This window comes from Eptesicus fuscus, chromosome 25, assembly GCF_027574615.1.
Source record: "Eptesicus fuscus isolate TK198812 chromosome 25, DD_ASM_mEF_20220401, whole genome shotgun sequence".
Classification (NCBI taxonomy): Eukaryota; Metazoa; Chordata; class Mammalia; order Chiroptera; family Vespertilionidae; genus Eptesicus; species Eptesicus fuscus.
In genome coordinates, this window is record NC_072497.1 from 10,488,983 (window position 1) to 10,516,635 (window position 27,653).

Sequence of the window (27,653 nt, forward strand, 5' to 3'; positions counted from 1 at the left end):
CGGGAGAGGAAGCACCGCCCACACATACCGACTCCAGCACCTTCAAGCTCTTATCAGCGTTTTATTCTCCATCCCCATCACCTTCCCGTGAGAAAGGGCTTTTCCCAGCATTGAACTGCTCCAAATCGGACCCCTGACCGGGGCTGTGGCTGTGTGTGCGCAGTGAGATGCCGAGTCTCTTTCCCCCGCGTGGGAAGCCTTGACCTCTTGGAGAGGAGCCCTCGGGCCACCGTCGTGCTGATGGGGAAAGGTGTTTGTTGGCAGGAAGAACCACTTCGGAGGTAAAGAGGGAACGGCTTCTGGGCGCACCAGAGGCCAAGAAAGGCCACGCCCTGCCAGCACGGCCCGGAGGCGCGGGGGCCCAGCCCGCCTTGAGGACTGGCACGGTGCCTGCTGATGCCACCTCCCGGTTGGGGAGGCGTGTGGCCAGCGCCCGGGCCTGCCCAGCTGTCCTTGGGGTGCGGTGCGTCTCAGTCCGCCGCGTGGGGCCTGGCCCTCCCGGGCGCCGCGTGCTGGGCCGCGCCGGGGCAGAAGGCCGGTCTGGCTCTCGGGGCCGACCTCAGCTTCACGGTGGCCATCTCGGGGGCCCTGCGAGCAAGCGGAGGGCGGTGAGTGGGGCGCCCGTGGGACCCCCGCCCCGCGTGCCCTCCGCCCTCCCCCTGGCTGCTGTGGGACAGCCCAGCAGCGGCCCGTTTAGATTTCATGGAGGAGCCTCAGGAGGGGGTGCGGGTGGGAGGAGATCCGGGGCATGGGGACCTCAAAGGCAAGGTGCTTTCTCAGTCCTGTGACCCCTCCCTCGGAGCCGGGAGCCGACCTTGACGGAGCCGAACAGGAGCAGGAAGGCTGGGCTGGAGGCCTCAGTGCAGGGGTGGGGACTTCTCTCGCCAAGGGCCATCTGGATGTTTATAGCATCCTTCACGGGCCATAAGGAATGATCAGCTTAAACATGAGCCTGCCATATTGGCTCTAGCATTTAATGAACTCACTCCTAATACCCTGGCAGGGCCAGAACAAAGGATTTCCTGGGTCTTTTATGGCCCGCGGGCCGGACGTTCCCCACCCCTGCCTTAGTGGCTCATCTTCCCTGTGCTAAGGGGCCTGGAGCGCAGAGCAGCGCCCCCGCTGGCTGTGTCCGAATCGGGAGCTTCCATGAGTGGGGATCTGGCAGCGGGTCCACGGGCCCTCTGGGAACACAGGCTGTGTGAGGTGGGGAGTCTCCACAGCAGAACTGGGGCCTCCTAAGAAACAGGTGGGCGGCCCGGCTGGCTGTGCTCAGGGTTGAGCTTCGACCTGTGAACCAGGAGGTCACGGTTTGATTCCCGGTCAGGGGCACATGCCCGGGTTGCGGGCTCGATCCCCAGTGTGGGGCCATGCAGGAGGCAGCCGATCAATGATTCTCTCTCATCATTGATGTTTCTTTCTTTCTCTCTCTCTCCTTTCTCTCTGAAATCAATAAAAATACATTAAAAAATAAAATATAATCAGAATTTAAACCTTAAAGAAAGATGTGGGTGAAGTCAGAGGGCTCTCAGGCTCCCATCCTGATGGGCACCCCAGGAGCTCGGGGGGAGCCCCAGGCAGTGCTGGGAGCCAGCATCCCCCAGCAAGACCAGGTGACCTGCAGGCGGCTGGTCGGCAGGAGGACGCATCCCAGCTCCTGTTTCAAGAGCTAATTCCTCCTCGGGATCGGGGCAAGGAAGGCATTTCACAGCTGGGCTTCCGAGGAGCTGGTCTTGCATGGTGTCTGAGTAACAGGAAGTTGACACAGCTTTCCACGCACGGACACTTCCCCAGAACCCCACAGACCGGCTTCCTGGGAGGTTCCGGACGAGCGAGGAGTGAGGTGCCCAGGGGAACAGCGAGGGAACGCCGACTCACTTGGACAGCACGTCCAGGGCCTGCTGGGTGGCCAGCGTCCGCCTGTCCTGCGGTCCGTACAGGAGGGTCTGAATCTGGAGACACTGCAGAACACCAAGCAGTCATCGTGAGGGAGGAAACATCCCGGAGAGCGTGCAGCAGCAGGACGAGGCTCCCGAGAATGGGAGAGAGACTGCTTCAGTCACAGACCCCTGTCTGACCTTCACTGCGAATGCCAGGGACAGTCTGACCTTCAGTGTGAATGCCAGGGACCGTCTGACCTTCAGTGTGAATGCTAGGGACCGTCTGACCTTCAGTGTGAATGCCAGGGACCGTCTGACCTTCACTGCGAATGCCAGGGACCGTCTGACCTTCAGTGTGAATGCCAGGGACCGTCTGACCTTCAGTGTGAATGCCAGGGACCTTCTGACCTTCAGTGTGAATGCCAGGGACCGTCTGACCTTCAGTGTGAATGCTAGGGACCGTCTGACCTTCCATATGAATGCTAGTGACCGTCTGACCTTCACTGTGAATGCCAGGGACAGTCTGACCTTCAGTGTGAATGCCGGGGACCGTCTGACCTTCAGTGTGAATGCCAGGGACCGTCTGACCTTCAGTGTGAATGCCAGGGACCGTGTGACCTTCCATATGAATGCCAGGGCCTGTCTGACCTTCAGTGTGAATGCCAGGGCCTGTCTGACCTTCAGTGTGAATGCCAGGGCCTGTCTGACCTTCAGTGTGAATGCCAGGGACCGTCTGACCTTCAGTGCGAATGCCAGGGACCGTCTGACCTTCAGTGCGAATGCCAGGGACCGTCTGACCTTCAGTGCGAATGCCAGGGACCGTCTGACCTTCAGTGCGAATGCCAGGGACCGTCTGACCTTCAGTGTGAATGCCAGGGACCGTCTGACCTTCACTGTGAATGCTAGGGACCGTCTGACCTTCAACTTGGATGTTCCGAGAGATCCTGGAAACAAGTGTACAGCTCTAGCACTGTTATAGAACCCTCTGTGACAACCTGCATGCAAAAACATGTTTCAAAAGTACTATTTTTAAAAATAAAGGCAAGAGAATTGGTATTCATGAGAGGATGGTGTCCAGTTTGTATTTTTGAATGACCCTTGCTACAGCCCAGACAAGTTTAAAAAAAAAAAAAGAAGTGTTGTGCCCTGCCCAGTGTGGCTCAGTTCGTTGGGTGTCGCCCTGTGCACCCAGAAGTTGCCGGTTCGATTCCCAGATCAGGGCACATGCCCGGGTTGTGGGCTCGATCCCCAGTGGGGGGAGTGCAGGAGGCAGCCGATCCATGTTACACTCTCTCACGGCGATGACTCTCTCTTCTCCCTTCCTCTCTCTCTCTCAAAATCAACAAACTATTGTTCTATTTTCTATGGGCTTTCTGTAATCATTACTACACAGCAATTTCCTAGGGAGTCACTTATTGAGGAGTTAAATATTCAGCTTTATTCTGCTTATTATCCTACCATTTGACTGCTTGCACCTGGCCAGGGAAAACTCAAGGGGAAGATAAAGATTCAATTTGTGCCCCCAAACGGGCAAAGTAACTTTGAAGAAGAGCGAGGTGGAGGAAACTGATTCCCCATCACCACCTTCATGAAACTCTAGTAATGAAGGCAGTGCGTTCTCATCCAGGGCGAGACAAGCAGACCAATGGGACATGGCAGAGAGTCCAACATGACAGATGACAGAAGAGAAGTGACCTTGAGGGGTCGGCGAGGGAGAGCTGAGCTCGTGAATGGATGGAACTGGAAGGAAATGGACCCCTGCCCCATGCGAAGCCCAGCAAGGAACCCCGGGCTGATGGAAGAGCTAAGTAAGAAATGGCAAAAATTGGAACTTTTAGGTGAAAATACTGGAGCCGACCTTTATGGAGAAGCAGTTCTTGGACAAGATCTGGATGAACCCAAAGATTTGATTTATAAAAGTTAACTACATTGAACATTCACAACTCAAAACATTTATGCACCAGAATTCACCTTAAGCAAAGTATACGGACTCGGGGAGGGAACACTGCACAAGGCGGAGAAAAGATGAGCATGCCCAACAGATCAAGAACTCCCACAAGGTAATGAGAGAAACGAACACAACCTCCCTACGGAAAAGTGATCGCAAGATATTTCAGGATTATCCAAAGACCTTGAAAAACAGAACAGCGGATAAGCATGTTCAATCTCACAGGCAACCAGAAACTAGAACCTAAAAGCTCTCTGAGGTCGCCCTTCACCTGTCGGATTGCAAAACGAATCGCCTGACAATGGCAAAACCAAGGCCTGTCAGAGAAATGAATGAGCAAGCACGCCTTTATACAGACTGAGAGTCATAGAGCCATTTGGTAACTCGGCTAATAGACGACTAACCTGTAACATGCACATGGATTGTACATGCGTGATATCATACACGTTTGGTGTGTGTGTGTCCATGTAGATGAATCTCATGATTATAGGCAGAAAAGAGCAAATTGCAGATGAATGCAAATTATATAGATAAAATATGCACATTTTATATATAATGTATATGAAGCTTAAAAAAAACACGTAAAAACCATAGTAAAATACAGTGTGGGAATGATGTCAAGTGCAGGGTAGCAGTCACCCGGTAGGGGGCGGGCACGGGCAGGAGCGGGCACTTCCTGGGGGTCACGTTTTACGTCTGACAAACAGTGAGCGCAGGCGCCGTCCCCAGGAAGGAGAAGGCAGCTGGTCTTCTTCTGCCAGTTCTCGCCTCCTCTACCCCTGACCGTGGGCGCTCACCGTTTTCCCGGCGGGCACCGCGCTAGGAGGGCGCGGGGATTGTGGGCGGATAAAAGGACCCTTTCCCAGAATCAGTCCAGAGAGAGGCGAGCCCCAGCTCCCTCCCATCTCCTCCACCCCGATCCGGACTCCTGTCTTCCTAGAATGAATGGATTGGTTTTTTTAAAGGGCTATTTATCCTCACTAAGCAGATCTGCTCAGAGTTCCAGCTGACGTGAGAGATGCTCCGGATGTCAGCCGGGAGAGAGAGAAACACCCCGGTCCGTGCCATCCCCGTGTGACGACAGCCGTTCCAGATGCCCAGACAGGAAACGTCCGTCCGTCCGGGAACGGAAATGGATTTTCTTCTAAAGGACCTAACCCCTTCCTGGCTTTTCCCGGAAAGTGTTTTTGCGAAGCTGGGCAACTGAGCCCGAAGCTGAGCAGCCACGTGACTCTAAGAACCAGAGGTCGGCTTTTTCAATGTTCCGCTGCTCTTGGGGAAATGTGCTTAAGCACTGGGCGAAGGATGCACTTCGATTCTGTTGATCAAGACCTCGACACTGACACTGACTCGACGGAGACAAAGCCGGTAAAGGCTAACGGGACCCACCGGGCGCCAGGCGCTGCGCGAAGTCCAAGGGCCCCAGCCCCTGCGGTAGCACACCGCCCCCCCCCCCCCCCTCCCGGCCACGGCGAAGGTTTTCTGGGCTTCTCGATTCCTCCAGGGAAGCCCCTGTTGGAAACCAGCCTCGAGGGGGAGTTTCTCACTTTTCTTTAAGTGGACAAAACCCTGAAATCCTGAGTATCCAGAATACATTAAAAAAAAAAAAACGTTAAAAAAAAAAAAGAATAAAGGTAAGCTTCCAAATTATTTTTATGAAGCAAATATAAAATCTTAAATAAATAAATTAAAAAGAAAAGAACATGGGCTGTGAAAGAATAAACTGAGGGGGAGGCCGGTGGTGGCAGAGGGTACCTGGGTCAGTGAAGCCTCACATTCGAGTGGAGACGCGCAGGATGCGGGGCGGGGGGGGGGGGGGGTCAGCCAGGTGAGCAGCACCAGGTGGGGAGGTGATGGTGGTACATCTCTCTCTCTCTCTTCCGCTCTCACATGCACACACACCCCTGCAGCTCCCTTACCTGGAGGAGCACTCATTGTGCGCTGTGCACAGGAGGGCAGGAAGGTTCCCATGAGCGGAAAACAGGTAAGGCGGGAACAAGGAGGGACATGGAGATGAGCGAGAAAGGGGGGCGGGGGCACCCAGGTGCTGCCACTCACTCCGCTGCTCTCCCTGGGCCTGGGGCCTGGGGAGCCTGGCCGCGCCCTCACTCCTCACCTCTGTGTTGCCAAGTGCCGTGAGCTCTCTATCCTTATCGACACCCCTCGACTCCCCCACGACTCTGCTCCATCCCCTGGCCACTGTCTTGGAGCAAGCTACCATCATCCTTCTCCAGGACAACTGCAACACAAATGTTCAGAGGACAGATGCATCATGGGTGCACGGCAGGATCCCCCTCCACAGCCCGCCGGGCGCGGTAGGAACCATTTTAAACTTGGGGGCCAGCCCGGCTGGTGTGGCTCAGTGGTTGAGTGCTGACCTAAGATCCAAGAGGTCACGGTTTGATTCCCGGTCAGGGCACAGGCCCGGGTTGTGGGCCCGACTCCTCGTAGGGGGCGTGCAGGGGGCAGCCGATCCATGATTCTCTCTCATCATGGATGTTTCTCTCTCGCTCTCCCTCTCTCTTCCTCTCGGACATCAATAAAAATATATATATAAAAAAGAAATTAATAAAAGAGTAAACTCGTGGGCCATAGGAAAGCCGGGAGGGGGCTGGATTCGGCCTCAGAGCCCATCGTTGGCACAGTCACCTAAAGGATCGAGTCTCAGCCCCTTAACCTAGGAACTGCGCCCCGAGCCCTGCCCACGCCTTCCTGGTGCTCCCTGACAGACAGTCCTCCCCAGGCACTCTCTGCTTCTTCAGTGGGTTGTACTCTCCAGCCCCCCGCCTCCTCTTCCACCCCATTTCCAACCTGGGGATGCTGGCCTCCCCCAGGCTACCCTCTTTTTCAGGACTACTTATTAAACACCCTTCCCTAAACCTCTCCCTACTCCCCCCGCTCCCCCAACCCAGTCCAGAAAAAAAACAAGAGAGAGAGAAATCCAAATGTAAAACTGAGATGTTACAATGGGAAGGTAACTATTTAAAAAATAGAAATTTAAAAAATTCACGAGACTATGTTGCAAGTCTCTATGCAAATCAATCTGAAAATGTAAATGAAATAGGTAATTACCTAGAAAAATACACCAAAATGACCCCATTAAAGATCAAAAGCTTCAACAAATCAAGTTTTTGTATAACAGAGAAAACTGTCAAGGAATTTCCCCCTAAAAGAAGCACCAGGCCTGAAGAGTTTCACAGAAGTACAAAACTTCAAACACCCGATAGTTTTAACGCTGCATAAATTCCTTCAGTGCACAGGAAATAAAGGTAAGGAAGGAGACCTGATTTGGGGTGGTGAACACACAATACAATACATAGATGATGCATTATAGAACCGTACCCCTGAAACCTACGTAATTTTATTAACCAACGTCACCCCAATACATTCAATAAAAAAGTTAAAAAAAAAAGGAAATAAAGGTAAGCTTCCATACTATTTTTATGAAGCAAATATAACATTGATACTTAAATATCACTTATAAATATTGGTGCAAAAATCGTAAAATAAATATTAGCAGACAGAATCTACCTCATATTAAGAATATAATTCAATATAACCACGCACATTTATTCCAGGAATGCAAGGTTGGTTTAATACTAGAATAAAATATAGCATATTAAGTGATCTAAGAAGAGTCATCTGATTATCTCCACCGATGCTAAAAAAAATTTGATAAAATCCAACACTTATTTCTAGTTAAAAAAACAAAATAAACCACATGATGTCTACTTCCTTAACATAATAAAAATATAGAAACCGTAGTCCCAAAGCCAGCATCCACTAAATGAAGAGCCACTAGAGGCATGTCCACTAAGATCAGGACAAGACAAGGGCGCCTACTACCTCCACTACCATTCATTATTGTCCTGGAGGTAGGAACCGGTGCGATTAGACAAGAGAAATCAGGCAGCGCCACCAGAGCTGAAAAACAGAAAGTAAAACGATTTGCAGATGATATAACAGGATATGCCCTGGAAACCTGAGAGAAGGCTCAAATTAACTCAGGCAGGAAAAGCCTTAAGCAAGCAGGCGCAGCATATAAAATCCACATCGAGAAACCAGTCGTCCTCACATACACAAAAATGACCAGTCACATACACATAACAGCGGACACAACTCCATAGACAACAGTATTAAAGAAGGCAAAATGCTTAGAAATCAACCTGGTCAGAAATGGTCACTTTAAAAACGGGCCTACATGATGCAAAAGTGGACATCAACAAGTATAATGACATGTGAAATGACTCCATACCATTCAGACGTCAGTGCTCCTGAAGATCATTTATAAATAACACGATCCTCCAGAAAATACCACCAAACTTGGTATGTAGCGAGACAAGTTAACACTAAAATTCATGTGGAAGAAAACAACAACAACACCACATGCTAGAACACCGGGGAAACCGGATATTCTAGCGTCAGAGACACCACGAGTGGTGTCCAGTCCTCCCACTATTGAACCATGCTATGAAATCTCTAAATTTAAAACCAACGAGGAGCTGGCATTTACACAAACGAAGCCGTCAGTGGAGCAGAAGAGAAATCCAGAAAGGGACTCAAGTTCATGTGGAAATGTGGCATATGGTGAAGGTGTTATCTCAGACCACTGGGCTCTTTAACAAAAGGTGCTGGACAACTGGGTAGCCATTTAGAAAAAAAAAAAATAACATTAGATCCGTACCTCACACCATCCACGCAAATGAACTCCAAACTCAAGAAGAAACTGGTGATGAAAAGGGACTTGACTTGGGGTGACCACCCAATACAATAGACAGATGATGTGTTACAGAACTGTACCTCTGAAACCTATATAATTTTTTTAACCAATGTCACCCCAATACATTCAAATAAAAAAGAACTAAATATACAAGTACTAGAAGAACACAAAAAAATTCCTCTATAAACTGTGTGCACAGAGAGAGTACAATAAAATAAAAGATAAATTGCACTCCATAAAAATTAAAAATGTTTTTACATGGCAAAATAATTGATAATTCAGTAAAAGATATATACATGTTTGTATAAGAGAATTACTGTAGCTTTTACCGAAAAAGTGTTAGTTTAGATCAACTGTGAAAGTGAAGTCACCTTTCCTAAATAAACCACTTAGAAAGGTCCATTTAAAAAGAGCATGGTGGCCTGGCTGGTGTGGCTCAGTGGTTGAGCATCGACCTATGAACCAGGAGATCATAGGTCAATTCCCGGTCAGGGCACCTGCCCCGGTTGTGGGCTCGATCCCCAGTGGGGTCGTGCAGGAGGCAGCCAATCCATGATTCTCTCTCATCATTGATGTTTCTATCTCTCTCTCCCTCTCCCATAATCAAAGTATATTTTAAAAAATATAAAAATAGAGAGAGCATGGGGAGGGAGAGATGACCCATAGGGAGGGAGGGAGGAAGGGAGGAGGGCTTCTCTCTGCATTAGTGTCGGCTCCAGGTTTACCTTGTTCAGTTTCTTGTGGGCCCCGCTGTGGTTCCCCTGCGCCAGGTCGGCGCCACTCAGGAGCCGGTAGGTCTCTGCCACCTCGGGACTGAGGTCACCAAACACCCCCACTTTGGCCTCCAGGGACTCCCTCAGGATCGAGGTCGCTCTCTGTGAAAGGGACACAAAGCTGTCTGGTGAAACATGTTCAAAAGCTGATGAAGATCAGTGCCCATTAAGAAAACGAGGTAGCCCGGCCGGCGTGGCTCAGTGGTCAAGCGTGGACCTAGGAACCAGGAGGGCAGGGTTCGATTGCCGGTCAGGGCACATGCTCGATCCCCAGTAGGGGGCGTGCGGGAGGCAGCCGATCAATGATTCTCTCTCATCATTGATGTTTCTCTCTCTCTCTTTCACTCTCTCCCTCTTCCTTCTTCTCTGAAATAATATATATATATATATTAAAAAATATATATTAAAAAAGAAAGAAAATGATGTAACTCACTGCCTGACAGTGGCCACATGGCCTTCCTCATCCATGCCTTGCATAAAGTAGACGCCTACTGGATGCTCGAAGAGTGAGGGAGTTGCGTAGCCCTCTGGGTATCAACTGGGTCGCCCATGCAGATAACCGGCCAGCTGTGGCCCAAACTCACTCACCTCTTCTTGCCCAGCGCCTTGCAGAAAATGGCAATATTCATCTTGAACTGAGAGGAACTTGGCTTTTCCCATCCCTTCCGCATCCTTCAGGTGAGCCAGGCTCTCTCGGAAGTACCGCTCAGCCACATCTGAAGTAAAGCATCATGACAACAACTGTGAAAACGGCTCTTGGACTTGAATCCACTGAATTTTAGAGAGAGTGGAAGGGAAGGAGACAGACACAGAGAAACATAGATGTGAGAGAAACACATCAATTAGTTGCCCTCTGCACGCACTCCGACCCAGGCCGGGGATGGAGCCTGCAACCGAGGTCTGTGCCCTTGACCGGGTTGGGAATCGAACCTGGAACCCTTCAGTCCAAGGACGGACGCTCTATCCACTGAGCCAATGTGGGGGGGGGGGGTGGTGTCTGTGCATTTCTAGAGTATTACTCCACTTTGTTTTTCTCTTGGTAGGAGAAAATTCTACTGCCTGGAAAGTATTCCTTCCCTTTTACTTGCAGCTGACTCATCGCAATTTAATGCTCAAACTCTGCATTCACTTTGCCTGCGTTGATGATCGGATGACAGCGAACGGGGCATGATGTGGCATTTTTTCTGTTGGCTCTGAAGGCATTACCGACATCAACATTCCACGTCTCAAAATCAACGAGTGGAGTATGCCTGAGAGTTCTGTTCTCTAATCGGAAATGAGCCGAAGAACGGAACCAAGCCCTCTTGAAGAGTAAGGATCTTTCCCGGCTGGTGTGGCTCAGTGGTTCACCATCGACCCAGGAACCAAGAGGTCGCCGGTTCGATTCCTGGTTGCGGGCTCAATGCCCAGTAGGGGGCATGCAGGGGGCAGCTGATGGATGATTTTCTCTTATCATTGATGTTTGTATCTCTCTCTCCCTCTCCCTTCCTCTCTGAAATGAATAAAGACATATTTTAAAAATATTTTAAACAAACACAACCCTCACTAGAAAAACACCACCACCACCAACAGAACACCCCTTCTAGAATCTTCAGCAACCCGATGCGCTGGCCTGGGCAGCGCATGAGTCACTTTCTAAAGCAGAGGAGCATGGCTTAGCTGTAAACCTGAGCCCTCGGGGCACAGGTCAAGGCCATCAATCTCCTCCTGGTTTCACTCCCATGGGACGGTCAGGCTGCCTGCGGGTCAGGGCTACGGAGGAAGCACGGCCCCGTGGGCAGGGCGGTGTAAGGTCCCCTCTCGGCCCGTCAGACCCCGTTCCGTCTGTGTGACTTCACTCAGAGAGCATGAGGAATGCAGGATCACAACTGGGCACCCGGCAGGGCTGGAGTCTTTAATTAAAACCAATTCCTGCAGCCCAGCCGGCGTGGCTCAGGGGTTGAGCATCAACCTGGGAACCAGGAGGTCAGGGTTCAATTCCCTGTCAGGGCACATGCCTGGGTTGTGGGCTCGATCCCCAAGTAGGGGGCGGGCAGGAGGCAGCGGATCAATGATTCTCTCTCATCATTAATGTTTCTATCTCTCCCCCCCTCTCCCTTCCTCTCTGACATCAATTAAAATATATTTTAAAAACAGATTAAAACAACAACAATTCCTGTAACTCTCTGGGCAGCGTGCACTTAAAGGGAGGCCTGTGTGTACCGGGCAACAATGATCCTTTGTGAAGGTCTTGGGAAAGACTGCACTCTGTTCTGAAGCATTAAGGACCCCAGGGGATTTGAAAATGGAAAGTCTTAGAGCCCAGCTTGGCATGAACCCCGAGGAGCACAGTCACCCAGCAGGCGGACTGAACCCACTAAGATCCTGCGGGGCATGCCGGGAGGGCGTCGCAGGGCTGGGCTGGGGCGTGGCTCCATCCCCACCCAGTGGGGGGCGTGCAGGAGGCAGCTGATCCAGGATTCTCGCTCATCATGGACGTTTCTCTCTCTCTCCCTTCCTCTCTGAAATCCATAAAAACATATTTTAAAAATATATATGGATGCTGACATCTGCTTGGGGAGCTCAGAGTAGGCCCGGCCCGGGCTGGCTGGGCATTCTGTACTGAGAGATGGGCCTGAGGAGGAGCACAGGGGGGTCAAGAGGGTGGGGAGGCTGGGGAGGAAGGAAGGAGAGGGGAGGAAGGAGGAGGAGGGGAGAGAGGTGGGGGGTGTGGCCAGTACTGGCTTCCACGGGTGCCCAGCAGCAGGGGCAGCTCAGGAGGGCCACGGGAAGAGGGGAAGGACACCTGACGGAGGCTGCGCCCACGTGGCCCTGTCACCTGTCAGAAGCCCATGGGAGCTGAGTGCACGAGGACGCCAGGGGCTTCCCGACTTCCGGTTTCTCTAGGGCACACGGGACCAAGGAGCATCAGTAACCCAACAGCAGGGAGCGGGCCCAGCCTGGGGCAGGCGGAGAAGGCAGCCCAGGAGGCAGAGTGGGGAAGAGGGCGGCGTGTGTAGGGTGAAAAAGAGGAGACGTCATCAAGATCCAGGGCCTGGGTCCTGATACTCACTTATTTCCCGTCTACTGTGCGGAGTGTGGGAGAGGCTAGGCCTGTGGTGGGCAAACTGCGGCTGGCGAGCCACATGCGGCTCTTTGGCCCCTCGAGTTTTTAGCAAAGGCCAGCTTAGGAGTACCCTAATTAAGTTAATAACAATGTACCTACCTATATAGTTTAAGTTTAAAAAATTTGGCTCTCAAAAGCAATTTCAATCATTGTACGGTTGATATTTGGCTCTGTTGACTAATGAGTTTACTGACCACTGGGCTAGGACATGGGGTGGGGGTGGGGGGGCGGGAACATACTGGTGCATAGGGAGCTGTACCTCAAGAATGCACCCCAGCCTTGGCCAGTTTGGCTCAGTGGATAGAGCGTCGGCCTGTGGACTGAAGGGTCCCAGGTTCGATTCTGGTCAAGGGCACGTACTCGGTTGCAGGCCCCTCCCTGCCCCTTCCTTACCCGCGCTCTGGTCGGGGCACGTGCAGGAGGCAACCAATCGATGTGTTTCTCTCGCATCGACGTTTCTGTCTTTCCCTCTCTCTAAAAATCAATGGAAAAATATCCTCGGGTGAGGATTTAAAAAAAAGAAAAGAAAAAAAAAAGGATGCACCCCACGCTCATGAGTCGGTCCCCAGAGCCAGGGACCCACCCCCGCCCCCGAGGCTCTGAGGGGGCACAGCCCGTTCAGCTTGGATGTGCCCGGCGCTGCCCGGCCCCCTGGCGCCCGGCGGCAGATGGGCCACTTCCAAACAAGGCCTCCCTGCTGGGCCTCTCGAAGTAAGTTTACACTGACACGTACTTGGCTTCCGCCCACTCCGTCTTCACATCCTTCGAAAGGAGAGTTAAGAGCCCTGACCCCTGGCAGGCGGGGCTGGGAGAGCTGTTGAGACCAAGTTTGTCGATAAGGCGGCCTGGCTCCGGTTCATGGCATTCCGGGGGCCTGCCGAGGGAGGCCTTATGCAATCCGGGTCCCGCCTGACTTCTAGGGCAGCGTTGTCTGTGTAAGGAATGCGGGGAAGGCTCGGGGCAAGGGGATTAGCGTGATGCGCGCCGGCTGCTGGGCCAGGGGCATTTTTTTCATCAGAGGGCAATGCCTTGCATGGGCAATCAGCAAGCAGGCTAGGGAAGATTCCCCAGAGGAGATATTTCCCCTCATTAATTACTCTTTTTTATCTTTGCCTTCTATTTATTGGCCTTAACTTTCTTGTTGTTGTTAAGACTTGCCCGAGGATATTTTTTCCACTGAATTTTAGAGGGAGGGAGGGAGGGAGGGAGGGAGAGAGAAACATCAATGTGAGAGAGACAATGATGTTACCATCACTGTCTCATCATGGATGTTACTATCTCTCTCTCTCTCCCCTTCCTCTCTGAAATCAATAAAAATATATTTAAAAAATAAACAAAAATAAAAACTGATCACCTCTGAAAGCAGAGCAGCGTCCCTGGGCGCCCAGCCCGGGTTCCCTCAGGCTCTATGCTACCCACGTTCGGGTGCAGATTCGCTGGATTTGAGAACCAAAGACTGGAGGAAGGCGCACAGAGAGACATCTAAGGACCTGGGGATGCTCAGATGCCTGGATAGCGCCTCGGCCGCTCCCCGCAGGGCCTGCGTCACAGCTACGTCCCCTGCCCATCCCCAAAGCCTGGACGTGTGCAGGCCAGGCGGGCAGCAGGCAGCACCTGCCCGCAACCCACCCACCCACCCACCCACGGAAGGCTGGCTCTCACCGTGGTGCTCGGGCCTCCCGGAAGCCACGGCGGCGCGGGCGACACAGTGGGCGGACTCCCCGGCCTCCTCTGCGGACGGCTCTCCGCTCAGGACGATGAGATGCGCCTGTCGCCGTGGGAAGAAGAAACAGGCTGGTTTCCACGCTTGGCAGCAGCGGCAGGGAACTCACTGTCCCCGTGGCGATAAGCAGGGAGCCGAGGAACGTTCTAGCCAGCTGGACAGTGTGATGGAGGTGGAAGCAGCGACCTACTCTGGGGGCGATGGATTCTAAAAGCGGTGTGTGGCGGGAGAGGGAAAGCATGGGGCACTGAGTCCCGAGGGCTCACGGCTGCGGCCAGAGGCCAGGGCCCATCGGTAAGCAAATTATTTCAAAGGCTCTGTTCCGAGGAGAAGGGTGTCAGCAGAGGAGGTGGGAGGGTCTCCAGGAGGAAGGAGATGGACTTAAAAGGGTCAGTGCAGCCCTAACCGGTGTGGCTCAGTGGATAGAGCGTCAGCCTGCGGCCTGAAAGGTCCCAGGTTCAATTCCGGTCAAGGGCATGTACCTTGGTTGCGGGCACATCCCCCGTAGGAGGTGTGCAGGAGGCAGCTGATGGATGTTTCTCTCTCATCGATGTTTCTAACTCTCTATCCTTCTCCCTTCCTCTCTGTAAAAAAATCAGTAAAATATACATTTAAAAATAAATAAATAAAAGGGTCAGTGCTGCCCTGGAGGGTTTGGCTCAGTGGTTAGAGCAGCAACCCTGGGACGAAAGGGTAGTGGGTTCGATTCCTGGTCACGGGCACATATCTGGGTTGCAGGTTGCCCAGCCCTAGTAGGGGCAAGTGCAGGAGGCAACCCATCACAGTGTCTCTCTCATGTAGATATTTCTCTCTCTCTCTCTCTCCCCCTCCTCCCTCCCTTCCATCTCTCTCTGCTCCTTCTCTTCCACTCTCTAGAAATCAATGGAAAAAATATCCTCAGGTGAGGATTTAAAAAGAAAGAAAAGTGGGGGTGGAGGGTGGTGCTGTGCAGAGGAAGTGGGCAGGCCCAGACCCTCCACCCACTGGTCAGCTCAGCACGGGGGTCCCCCCCGTGTCAGCAGCCTCCCCCACAGAAACCTGGATCCCTCCCCATGCCTCGTCCCAGTGAGTCCATTTGCCAGCATTCTCTGCAAACTGGGCGGGGAGAGCGGCCCAGGCACAGAGCACAGCTCAGTCCTTAAAAATAAAGCCGGTTTTTAAATTCCTTCGGGGAAAAAAACACAACCCTTCGATCTGGGGGGACGTAAAGCAATAACGAACCCTCGCGAGCAAAACACAAAGTGCATCGCTTCACGGAAAAACATGTAAAATATATGTGTGGACGAAACGGTCAAGTCACTTCTCGCCTGCCTATCAGCAGGGGGGGTTACAAGTGCCTATGAGTAACGTGTCCATTCATCCGATACACAGGTACTTACAGGTCGCCTGCTACAGGACACGCGCGGGCCAGAAAGCAGGGCGGTACAGGAAGAAACAGACAGAAAACACCAAGTCACACAATGCACTGCCGTGAGAGGGCAGATAGCGCCCAATAAATCGCCAGAACACAAAGACCAAAATCCCACGCGTTTCAAGGAGAGAAACAGTAGGCCAAACAGATGAAGAACAACTGATATTTGAGCTGCACACTTTATATATATACTTTTTTAAAAACATGTTTTTATTGATTTCAGAGAAGAAGAGAGAGAGAAGGAGAGAGAGAGAGAGAGAGAGAGACATCAACGATGACCGAGAATCATGGATCGGCTGCCTCCTGGACGCCCCACACTGGGGACCGAGCCCGCCACCCGGGCATGTGCCCTGACCGGGAATTGAACCGTGACCTCCTGGCTCTGGCTCACGGGTCAATACTCAACCGCTGAGCCACACCGGCTGGGCAGTGGGCGGTAGGTAGCTCTAGACTTTTTATGATCGGGGCTACTCCACGTCAAGGTTGCTGGTCATGACTCTCATTGCTGTGTTAGAACCATCAGAATTTCATATTCTTAAATGCTAATGACATCCCTTGTTTTGGAACTACTTTTGTTATTAAAGGATAGAGACAAATGGGAGAAAGTGGTCTTGGCAACGCCCCGATTAGTCATCGCCCCCCCACTCCACCCCGCCCCCACCTGGCCTGAAGTGCCAACTGGAGATGCTTTTCAAATAGCAGGCGCCCCGGAAAGCAGCTCCCTGTAAGTGAAGACAGCAGGAGCCGCAGGGATGGAGGCAAGGGGTCTCGTGGTCAGTGTGTGGGGAGAGGAGGAGAGCGAGAGGCGAGCCTACCCCACTCCACATGCCAACGGAGTCATGTTGATGATTCTGCCCTGGGCTCACTGTAGGGAAGCTTTTCAGGGCCGCACACACCACAGGGACAGCGGGGCAGTGGGGAGTGGGGGGAGGGGTGGGGGGAGGGGGAACCTCGGCTAAGAGCAAGACGCAGCTGGGAGTCCCCGGGGCAGTAGCTGGAAGGGAAGTCGCTGGGTGCCCGTGGCCGTAGAAAACCGAGTTCTCAGGGCCCTGGCCTGAGCCAGTTTCTTTTAATAGTCAGAGAGAGTCCTCCGTGGCAGCTCTCCAGGGGTCAATTTTAGCTCTTCCAAAGGGCTGGCGAGAGAAGGCCCTGCCCCCCACTCCGCTAAGGGTTAGCACCAAAATAGATGTGTCGGGGGCTTGCGTTTTCTGTCCAGGTTTGGTTGCAAGTAGGCGTTCTCTTAACACTTAACTAGGCTTTTAGATAGGAACACTAATACCTGCCTGTCACTTTAAAAACCCTAAGTGGTGCCCTGACCAGTTTCGCTCAGTGGATAGAGCGTAGGCCTGCGGACTGAGGGGTCCCAGGTTCGATTCCGGTCAAGGGCATGTACCTTGGTTGTGGGCACATCCCCAGTAGGGAGTGTGCAGGAGGCAGCTGATCGATGTTTCTCTCTCATCGATGATTCTAACTCTCTATCCCTCTCCTTCCTCTCTGTAAAAAAATCAATAAAATATATTAAAACAAACAAACAAAAAAAACCCTAAGTGGTAGGAAAGAATAAACAACAACTTCAATGCCCCCTCCCTGCTGTCCGTAAGCCGCACTCTCTCTTCTCCCCACTCCCAGTCTGATTCCGGATAGCTCCCTGCTGTCCACTGTTTCCCGTGTATCCTCTCGGAAATACCGACAGGCGCCCACCCGCGTGGCTCAGTGGCTGAGCGCTGACCTATGAACCAGGAGGTCAGGGTTCGAGTCCACCCGCGGTGGCTCAGTGGGGCTGGCTCTATTTTTCTCCACTTGCTTGGGTCCGTTCCTAAAAGGCTTGGGGACTGTTCTACATTCTGCAGAAAATGAAAGGTCTTTTCTCTCTGGGTGCTGGTCACCGCGAAGGAATGCGGAGTGAAAAACAAGACGGGAAGTAATTAACCCCCTTTTCTCTGTGTGCGTCTGGTAAATGGCTCGGAGGCAGGAGCTTCCTCGGAGAGCTGCGGCCACCCTGGACCTTTCTGTCTCAGGGGATGTCCCCAGAGAAAAGGGGGGCATGATCAATGTCTAATGACGGCCGCTGACACATAAGAGGAGCTTGTGCTGGGAACACGCCCACTGGCTCACAAAGCCCTGTCCGACTTGAACCCGTGAGCGGTTCTGTGAAGTGGGTGAGGGTCTTTCTCCCTTTCCTTTTCTCTGCTTGAGGGGTTAAGTGACTTCTTTCATCAAACAGGAGCATCCGAACTCCAAGTCAGATCTTCCCATTCCAAATCCCATGCTATTCTGACTTCACCAAGGGACCCCTTGATCAGGAATCGGCAAGTCTTTATTGCAACTCTCTAATCTTTCTGAACCTCAAGAATAAACAACAAGAAAAGTCACCGGTCAAACCTGACAAGTATGCCCTGGCCGGTTTGCTCAGAGGTTAGAGCGTCGGCCCACAGACTGAAGGGTCCTGGGTTGGATTCCCGGTCAGGGCACGTGCCCGGGGTTGTGGGCTCGATCCCCAGTGGGGGCCGTGCAGGAGGCAGCCGATCCATGATTCGCTCTCATCATGGATGTTTCTCTCTCTCCCTCCCTCTCCCTTCCTCTCTGAAATCAATAAAAAAATATGAAAAAGGAAAGAGAAAAGCGCTGGGTCTGGAACAGCTCTGGTAGCTGGCGTGCTGCGGCTCACCTGCAGGAAGTGGTTGATGGACGCGTCGTGGAGCCTCAGGGCCCGCTCGGCGCCTGCCAGCTCCCTCAGCACCGGCACGCATTCAAGACTCTTCTCCCCTCTGCTGCTCTCCGTGTGCTCCAGAGCCTCTTGGTAGTGGGGCAGAGCTTCTTCGAATTTCCTCCGGCCTTGATACATCCTAAAACATCAGAGTGACGGTCTTTACAATAATTACAATGGAAATTGCTGGGAATACAGGTGGTCTGGGTGGTGAGGATTTGGCTCTCCGACCCCTGTTGTCCAGGTTCGTTTCCTAGCCAGCTATGACTTTTTAAAAAATATATATATTTTTTAATGGGTTTCAGAGAGGAAGGGAGAGGGAGAGAGAGAGAGAGAAATATCAATGATGAGAATCATGGATCAGCTGCCTCCTGCATGCCCCCCCGCTGGGGATCGAGCCCTCAACCCAGGCATATGGCTTGACTGGGAATCGGACTGTGACCTCCTGGTTCACAGGTTGACGCTCAACCACTGAGCCACGCTGGCCTGGGGGGGCCCAATAGTAATTTATCTTGAAGAGGTACTCTGGCAAGACAAGAAGATCTCCATGTAAGAATGCTTACCTAAGCATTCTCTGTAATAGCGGAAAAGAACAAAGCACTTAAATTGCACCAACAGGCAATTGTCCAAGCAGGTTACAGTAAGTACATCCATACACCGCGGAATGCCACTTAGCCATTAAAGGTAATGCCGATCCATATTTACCCATATGGAAGCACATCCACTGCCTATTCTAAGCGAAAAAGCAAATTACAAAAATAACTTTGCATGCTACACAAAAACTTTCTATCTAATCTATATGTACACAAACACATAAAGAGATATTTAGCCCTGGCGGGTGTGGCTCAGTTGGCTGGGCGCTGCCATTTCAATTCCCGGTCAGGGCACATGCCTGGATTGTGGGCTCGATCCCCAGTGGGGGGGCGTGCAGGAGGCAGCTGATCCATGATTCTCGCTCATCACTGATGTTTCTCTCTCCCTCTTCCTTCTTCTCTGAAATCAATCAAAATATATATTTTTTAAAAAAGCTTAGAATATAATAATTGGATTTTGAAGAGGCTTTGAAACATAGGGTTGGTAACATATCACTTAGTCGAAAAATAAGGTTACATAAAGATTACATAACTGAACACAGAAGGCAGCAAACTATGGCCTTTGGGTCAAATGTACTGTTTTTACACATAAAGTTTTATTGGCACATAGCCACGCCCACTTGTTTACATATTGTCCACGGCTGCTTTGGCCTATGGCCGACGAAGCATAAAATACTTACTGCCTGGGCCTTTACAGCAGGGGTGGGGGCCGTCCATATAAGGCCCCTGAAATCATTTGGTCAGGCCCTGCCAAGGCATTAGGGGTGAGTGAATTAAATGCTTGACCAAATAGAGCAGGCTGATTTTTAAGATGATCATTTTGTACGGCCCGCAGATGTTATAACTATCCAAATGGCCCATGGCAGAAAAAAAAGTCCCCACCCCTACTTTACAGAAAAGGTTTGCCAACCTCTGGGCTAGAATCTAGAGCAAGTCGCATAGTTTCAAAATGACTGCAGATTCTTTCCACCGGATTGAACCTCGAGAACTCAGACAATACCACAGATATTTGAGTAAAGGGGGAAAAAAAATCACCTTCTTCCTCTCATGCTCATAAAGGATGAAGCATTTGCCAAGGGAGGCGAGAATCGGCCTCTCGTTTCCAAGGCTCCTTAAATGGCGTGCGTGTCCTGGGCACTCACTTTGGAGAGAGAATCCAGCCATGTGTTCCAATTCCCGCAGGTTTTTTTTTTTGTTGTTGTTGTTGTGTGTGTTTTGTTAATCCTCACCCCAGGATATTTTTCCATTGCTCATCTTAGTCCTGGCTCTGGTCTAACGTCCTAGACTGAGTGGGGTGCCTCTGCGAACACTTCACTGTGCTTCCCCAGAACTGGGAACCCCTCTGCTCAGAAAACATCTCTCATACTGTATTTTTGTGTTTTTTTTTTTTTTATTTTTTATTGATTTCAGAGAGGAATGGAGAGGGAGAGAGAATCAATGATGAGAGAGAATCACTGATTGGCTGCCTGCTGCACGCCCCACACTGTGGATTGAGCCCTGACTGGGAATCGAACCATGACCTCCTGGTTCATAGGTCGACGCTCAAACCACGGAGCCACGCCAGCCGGGCTCTCATACCGCCGTCCCACTCTGGGCACACACCTCAGAGATAACGTTGTGCGTGTGCCCAAAAAGACACGCGGAAGAGGGGTCAGGGGAACGGCGTGTCTAAGAGGCAAAGTCAGGAGGCGATTTACAAGTTTTACTCTCATGTTCCTGAGAAGGGACCATTCAATCCACTTTGTCTCTCCCCCTCCCTTCCGCTCTCTCTGAAAATCAATGGAAAAATATCCTGGGTGAGGATTAACAAAACACACACAACAACAACAACAAAAAACCGGCAGGAATCGGAACACATGGCTGGATTCTCTCTCCAAAGTGAGTAAGCATGACTGGATGGAATGGTGCTGGGACGGACGCGGACAGGTACGCGGGACGGAGCTGCAGGCCCCAGTTAGGGCTGGGAGGCTGGAGCATGAGTCACTCTGCAGCACGCATCTGCCTGCCCGAGGAGGCGAGAGCTGGCCTGGCCCGATGGGCACCATAAAAGGCGAGGCAGATGGAGGAGGTGGATGCACCTAAAAGATACCCTTTTAAGAGAAACGCAAATCCCGTGAGAGCTGCCCGAGGGATTATCCCGGCCTTCCACCTCCAAGGCCTGGACCTGGTGGCTGTGACTGTGACTACAGAAATGCACAAATCCAAAACCTCCTTGCTTTCTTTTTTGTTTGTTTTATCTGCACCCGGGGATATTTTTTCTGTTGATTTTTAGAGAGTGGAAGAGCGGGGGGGGGGGGAGAGCAGAGAGACACAGAGAGAAACACCGATGGGAGAGAGACACATTGATTGGCTGGCTGCCTCCTTCACGGGGATCAAACCTGCAACCATCAAGGTACGTGCCCTCGATGGGAATGGAACCCATGACCCTTCGGTGCACGGGCCAACACTCTAACCACTGAGCAATGCGAGCCAGCAGGGCAAAGCCTCATTGCTTTCTAGAGCAGATCAGTTTGGGCAGAACATTCACACTTCAGCCAGGAAACAAAGCCGAGGGATTGAATGGAAACCACCAGTTGAAACATGCGAGTTCCAGGAACTGGGTCAAGGTGAAGATTCAGGATGGAGAAAGAAGTAGCGAAGTTTAAAACAACTCCCCTAAATGCAAGGTAACTGGAGGACAGCTGAGAAAGGGGACTCATTTGTTAGGAATTCAGGACAGATGCGTGCGAGGCCCGCCATCTGCTGGCGAGATTTGGTACTGCTCGTCTGGAAAGCACTCCGGGAGGAGGTGCCGGATTCTGGGTGGAGGAAGGAAGGCATGTACTTGACTTTGCAGCAACGTTGTTCAATATTAAGCACAAATGACATTAGTCACATCTCAACAGATGGCAACAAACATCAGATCCGGGGCCTCTGATCTGCATGTGTCCTGTCTTACAGTGCACGATAGAACGCCTACTTCCGGGCAGGGAGCAATTCTGGACTAGTAGCCTTTAGCAACCACTACCATCTCCTGTTACATCCATGCGATCAGATGGTATGATGAGTTCTTTGGGGGTCTGGCTTCTTTCACAAACACTGCTCGTGAGAGTGACTCCAGACGTCAACCATAGGAACACTCTGATCATTTTCTTTGGATGAACATATCACAGTTTTATCTATTCGACCTTCTTGCCAGAGGTAACCATCAACTTATTTTTTTATTATTTTCTATTTTTTTTATTATAGTGTTTCAAATTTACCTTTATTGTTGAAAGTATTACAGATGTCCCCCCTTTTTTCCTCCACTGACCTCCCCATCCATCCTGGCCCCGCCCCTCCCAGGCCTTTACCACACTATTGTCTGTGTCCATGGGTTATGCATATATGTATGCATATAAGCTCCCCGATAGTCTCTCCCCATCCACCCACCTTCCCTCTGAAATTCATCAATCTCTCTCTCTCAAGTTAATAAATAAAAATAAAAATAATAAAGAAGATATGCTGCTGTTTTAACATCCCACCCAACAGAATATATCAGACTACGTAAAACAATGACTGGCAGAACCATGGACAGCGCTAAACAGCCCAATCATTGTGCGTCAAAATTCAAGTGCGCTTATCTTCAAAACTACTATATCAAAGTCGCAAAAGATAAACAAAAATATAAATCTGAGTCACCCTAAGGCAGACTTATTGCAACCTTAGACACGACAAATAGCTCCCTGGGAACCTTCCAGAAACTTGGCCCTGGACTAGATCCCAAAGGAAGCGTCAGTAAAAAATTGCAGGGTCCGTACCGTACAAATATGTTTCTGTCTATAATACCATAAAATCAGACAGGAATGGCACCCAAACACCCTAAAAAAAAAAAATCTCATATATCTTCCAACTAAAACACAGATCACGGGAATAATCATTGGCTTAAAGGGTAATTTATACACTAAATTATAGATACTAAAAACTGGAGGGGGCGTGCAGGAGGCAGCAGATCCATGAATCTCTCTCATCATTGATGTTTCTCTCTCTCTCTCACTCACTCTCCCTTCCTCTCTGAAATCAATAAAGGCAGATTTAAAAAACAAGAAACTTCCTGCCTGGAGACAGAGTCTTCCCGCAAAGAACCGCCAGCCGTCAATGCTCACGAAAAGTCCCGCACTGGAAACTTACCGCGCGAATGACAGTTTGATCCGAGCCTGGATTTCTATCCACTCTTCCTTCACGATCCTCCCACATCGCAGCAGCTCCTTTGAAAGCCTCTCTGCTTTCGCCAGGTTCTCTGCGGCCTCCTTAAATCTGAGCCGCGTTCAGGAAACATGACCCTTGGTTCTAGATTCCGGGACCCGAGTTCCTGGACATCCTGGGCTCTCTATACACTTCCCATCACCCTTCCTGGGTCATCTGTCAGCTTTGAGAATCATATATAATAAGAGCCTAATATGCAAATTGTCCCCTCCAGCAGGAGTTCGACCAGGGGGTGGGGCAGGCTGGCCAACCGCAGGAAGGGAGACCCCGGCTGGCGGTGGTGGTGGCAGGCAGCCGGAGCGGGGGGGAGGAAGGTCCCGGCCGGCAGCCGCTAGGGACCCTACCCATGCACCAATTTCGTGCACTGGGCCTCTAGTTAAATATAAGGAACATGAACAGTATGTCTCTTTGTAAGCAGAGGCCAAAGGATACTTTTTTATTGTTGTTAATCCTCACCCCAGGATATTTTCCATAGATTTTTTTTTTTTTTTTTAGAGAGAGTGAAAGGGAGGGGGAGAGACAGAGAGAAACATTGATGTGAGATAGACACATTGATTGGTTGCCTCCCGCACAAGCTCCAACCGTGGCTGGGGATCTAGCCTGCAACCGAGGTACATGGCCTTGACCAGAATCCGACCCGAGACGCTTCAGTCTGCAGGCCAACGCTCTACCCACGGAGCCACAGCGACAAGGGCCAAAAGGATACTTCTGAAGGGAGAGTAGGGCTCTCCCCAGGGTATGAAATAGCTCAATGGAACACCGGAAAACATCCGTGTTGTCGTCATAGGGAGGCACGATGGAGTGGGTGAGGATTTCTTTGGCTTTCTCTGCGTGGTGCTTGGCCTGCAGGGACAGTCCTGGGGACAAGGAAGAGGAAGTCTCAATTTCTCTATCATCTCAGTGGGCAAGAATGTAGTTAGTCACTTACGGTCAGGAATCCAATGAGGCCTCCTCGACCTACTCACTGTCAAGGGGAGAGGTACGGGGCAGCAGGAAATACTGTCATGACTGTAGCAACCAAAGTGTTTCATACCTAGTACTGAAGATGAAATTTCCACCCCCCACCCTGTAGTCAAGATAAGATCATTTCTACCTGAAAATGGTCTTCTTATTTATCTATTTTTCTAAAAAAAAAAAAATCTATATATATATATATACATATATACATATATACATATATACATTTAAATATATTTTATTGGCTAATAAAATATATAGGTCGACATTAACCACAATAAATATATATTAAATTATTATATATATATATTTATATATATATATACACATATACATATATACATTTAAATATATTTTATTGATTTTTTACAGAGAGGTAGGGAGAGGGAGAGAGAGTTAGAAACATCGATGAAAGAGAAACATCAATCAGCTGCCTCCTGCACACCCCCTACTGGGGTTGTGCCCGCAACCAAGGTACATGCCCTTGACCTGAATTGAACCTGGGACCCTTGAGTCCGCAGGCTGACGTTCTATCCACTGAGCCAAACCTGTCAGGGCCTAAAATATATTTTTATTAATTTCAGAGAGAAAGAGTGAGGGAGAGAGAGAGAAACATTAATGATGAGAGAGAATCATGGATCGGCTGCCTCCTGCACGCCCCCTACTGGGAATTGAGCCTGCAACCCGGGCATGTGCCCTGGTCCGGGAATCGAACTGTGACCTCCTGGTTCATAGGTCGATGCTCAACCACTGAGCCACGCCAGCTGGGCCCAAGAACCCTACTATTAAGACCCTAAAAAACAAAACTCGAAGGGCCCAAATCTTCCTTCTCTTTTTTTATACATGACATATAAAAAAAAATCTTACTGACTCTTTGTGACGGGAGACGGCTTCCCAATGTGTGCAGAGGAGAATGATCAAGATAATTTAATCCCTGCAGTTACATGTTAGTCCAATTTTGGGGGGAAAAAAGCAGAATCCAACCAACTGAGCCTCCTGGGTCTGAGCTGAGCTCACCTTTCAGCTGGAGGTAGCCTTGGGCCAGATTAACATACGCCTCTGCTAGTTTCCAGTGGCAGCTGCCATAGCAGATCCTGGTCAATGCTACGCAGCGTACGAGCTCCTGGATCGCCTGCTTATACTGTAAGGAAAAAAAAAACAGGCTTACCGTTAAAAAAAATTATTTTTAAGTATATTTTTATTGATTTCAGAGAGGAATGAAGAGGGAGAGAGAAACATCAATCTATAATAATAAAACTGTAATATGCTAATTAGACCAGACAGCAGAACGACCTTCTGGATGTCCTTCCGGACAAAGCCGGGGCTGCGAGGGCTGAGGAATTTTGTGCATCGGGCCTCTAGTAAGAGATAATCATCAGTCGGCTGCCTCCTGCACGCCCCTGCTGGGGATGGAGCCCACAACCCGGGCATGTGCCCTGACAGAGAATCAAACAGTAACCTCCTTGTTCATAGGTCGACATTAACCACTGAGCCACACTGGCCAGGGCAGAATTTCCTTCTTTTTATGGCTGAATAATATTCCATTGTGTATATACCTACACATTTTCTTGGGAACATAACCTAAGCTATTGCCCTTCTCAATGACCCGTGTACAGGGTTGGAGCAGGAAGGCTCCTTACCTCGTGTCGGCTGGCGTAGGACTTTGCTTTCTCTTCACAGAGCTGGAGTTTCTCCCGGGGAGGCTGGAAGAGGACCGTCTGAGGCAACTTGTTGGCGAACTTCCTTCTCGGCGTGATGCTGACGGCAGCCACAATTTCATCTAAGTACTTGGATATGTGGGTTTCCTGTGATTCTTCCATGTTCTTATAGACATTTTCCTCTGGTTTTTAAATAAAAAAAGAGATGTGTTAAGTGATCTTTTTCATGTCGACGTTTTCCCTAGAAACTGAGGCTCCAGGAAGATTTCAACACTATATTCACGACTTCTTTGAAAATAGAAGCATTCTCGCCCACCCTGCGTGGCTCAGTGGTTGAGCGATGACCTATGAACCAAGCGGTCACGGCTGGATTCCCGATCAGGGTACATGCCAGGGTGGTGGACTCCATTCCCAGGTTGGGGGCGTACAAGAGGCAGCCGATCAACGATTCTCTCTCATCACTGATGTTTCTCTCTCTCTCTCTTTCCCTCTCCCTTCCTCTCTGAAAGCAATAAAAATATATTTTAAAAAATAAAAAAGAAAGTGGCCATGTTACCAAACAAGGTATTTAAAATATTAGTATGTTTTTTTTAAAAAAACTTCCCACCAGAGAGAGTCGGACCTGCATTATCACCATCTGTCCACCATCCAGAACTGAAATGTCATTGCTGACATGTACACATAAGGAACTGTTTGACATTGAAATTGGGTCTCAAAAGAACTGTGGCCCAGAAAGAAACTCACTACAGACTGATTCATTTGCCTGTCAGCATAACCATTATTGCTTGTCTCATTTTCGGTTCTTATAAGTGTATTTCTAGTAGCACATGATCTCACTCATCTAGGGGAAATGATGAACAACATAGACTGATGAACAAGAACAGACCCAGAAACAAGGAGGCATCGATCAGACTGTCGGGCATCAGAGGGAGGGTGGGGGTAAAGGGGAGAGATCAAACAAAGGACTTGTGTGCATGCATATGAGCCTAACCAGTGGTTAAGGACAACAAGGGGGTGGGGGCATGCGTGGGAGGGGTGTGGGATGGGCATGGGGGGATGAGGACAAATATGTGATACCTTAATCAATAAAGACATTAATTAAAAAAATAAAATAAAAACTTCCCTAAGAATTCTTGGATTTTTCTTTCTTTTTTTTTAAACCAACATAAAGCTCTCTTCCTTTGATGTCTTTATTGCCTGATATAGGAATATTTACTCACGGCCTATTCGGTCATGCTAGGAACCGCCTCAATATTTAAATGACGAAGATGTCACTGTCTTTTTCTAGCGATCCTTCCTCACAACAGGTATTTCAGAGACCAGGTTACCGCCTCCCCTTTGGCAGGGACCTATCAGCGCGCACCGCCGGGCCCTGCAAACCCGGCGCTCAGGCTCACTGCTCGCTCCCTAACCTTGGCCGTGTTGCCGAAACCCACCCAGCCTCCGTTTTTCGTCCGTCAAAGGCGTATAACAGTAGTACCTGTGCCATGGGGTTGCTGTGAGGGTTACAAGAGGTAAGCCATGCACAGCTCTTAGCACGCCGCCTGGAACCCGACAAGCGCCCGGCATCAATTACTGTTGTAATCCCTCCACGCACACATTCAGTGCGTGCACGAATGCCTGAATGGATGCACGAATGAGAGCGCAGAGGAGGTCCCGGCGGCCTCTGAGGTTGGAGCCCGGATAAACCACACCTTCCCCCTCCAAAAGCAAAAAGCTACACCTTCCTGACAGCGAGCCCGGAGCCGGAGCCGGAGCCGGAAGCGAGGGTCGGAGGTGGGCGGGGCCAGTATGCCGGAAGCGATGCTCTCGACCAATGGCCACACGACTTGGAAAAACGAGCGTCTCGTCCGACCTTTCGCGGAACCGCGAGACCAGGGGGCAGTTATCGCGAGATTCCGGCCTCCGGCGCCATTCCCGCTTTCCCAGCTCCCGGTAGGGAGGGCTCCGCCC

General features: G+C 50.5%; 1 protein-coding gene across 4 annotated transcripts; it reads right to left on the reverse strand.

Moving 5' to 3' along the window:
- On the reverse strand, positions 1–27,462 carry TTC23 (tetratricopeptide repeat domain 23). 4 transcript variants are annotated; one of them, XM_054713395.1, is made up of 12 exons: positions 27,424–27,462; positions 25,683–25,882; positions 25,060–25,183; positions 23,792–23,942; positions 23,011–23,136; positions 18,230–18,407; positions 14,090–14,195; positions 9,910–10,037; positions 9,274–9,423; positions 5,945–6,067; positions 1,879–1,961; positions 1–588 (listed from the first exon to the last, which is right to left on the reverse strand). In XM_054713395.1, exons 2-12 carry the CDS (start codon positions 25,860–25,862, stop codon positions 471–473), a joined length of 1,467 nt encoding a protein of 488 aa, XP_054569370.1. In that variant the 5' UTR covers positions 25,863–25,882; positions 27,424–27,462; the 3' UTR covers positions 1–470. The 4 variants fall into 4 exon arrangements, with proteins under 4 accessions (XP_054569370.1, XP_054569369.1, XP_054569372.1 ...); XM_054713394.1 differs by having other exon boundaries at positions 27,181–27,462; XM_054713397.1 differs by lacking the exon at positions 5,945–6,067 and having other exon boundaries at positions 27,181–27,462.
- Positions 27,463–27,653: the final 191 nt, after the last annotated feature.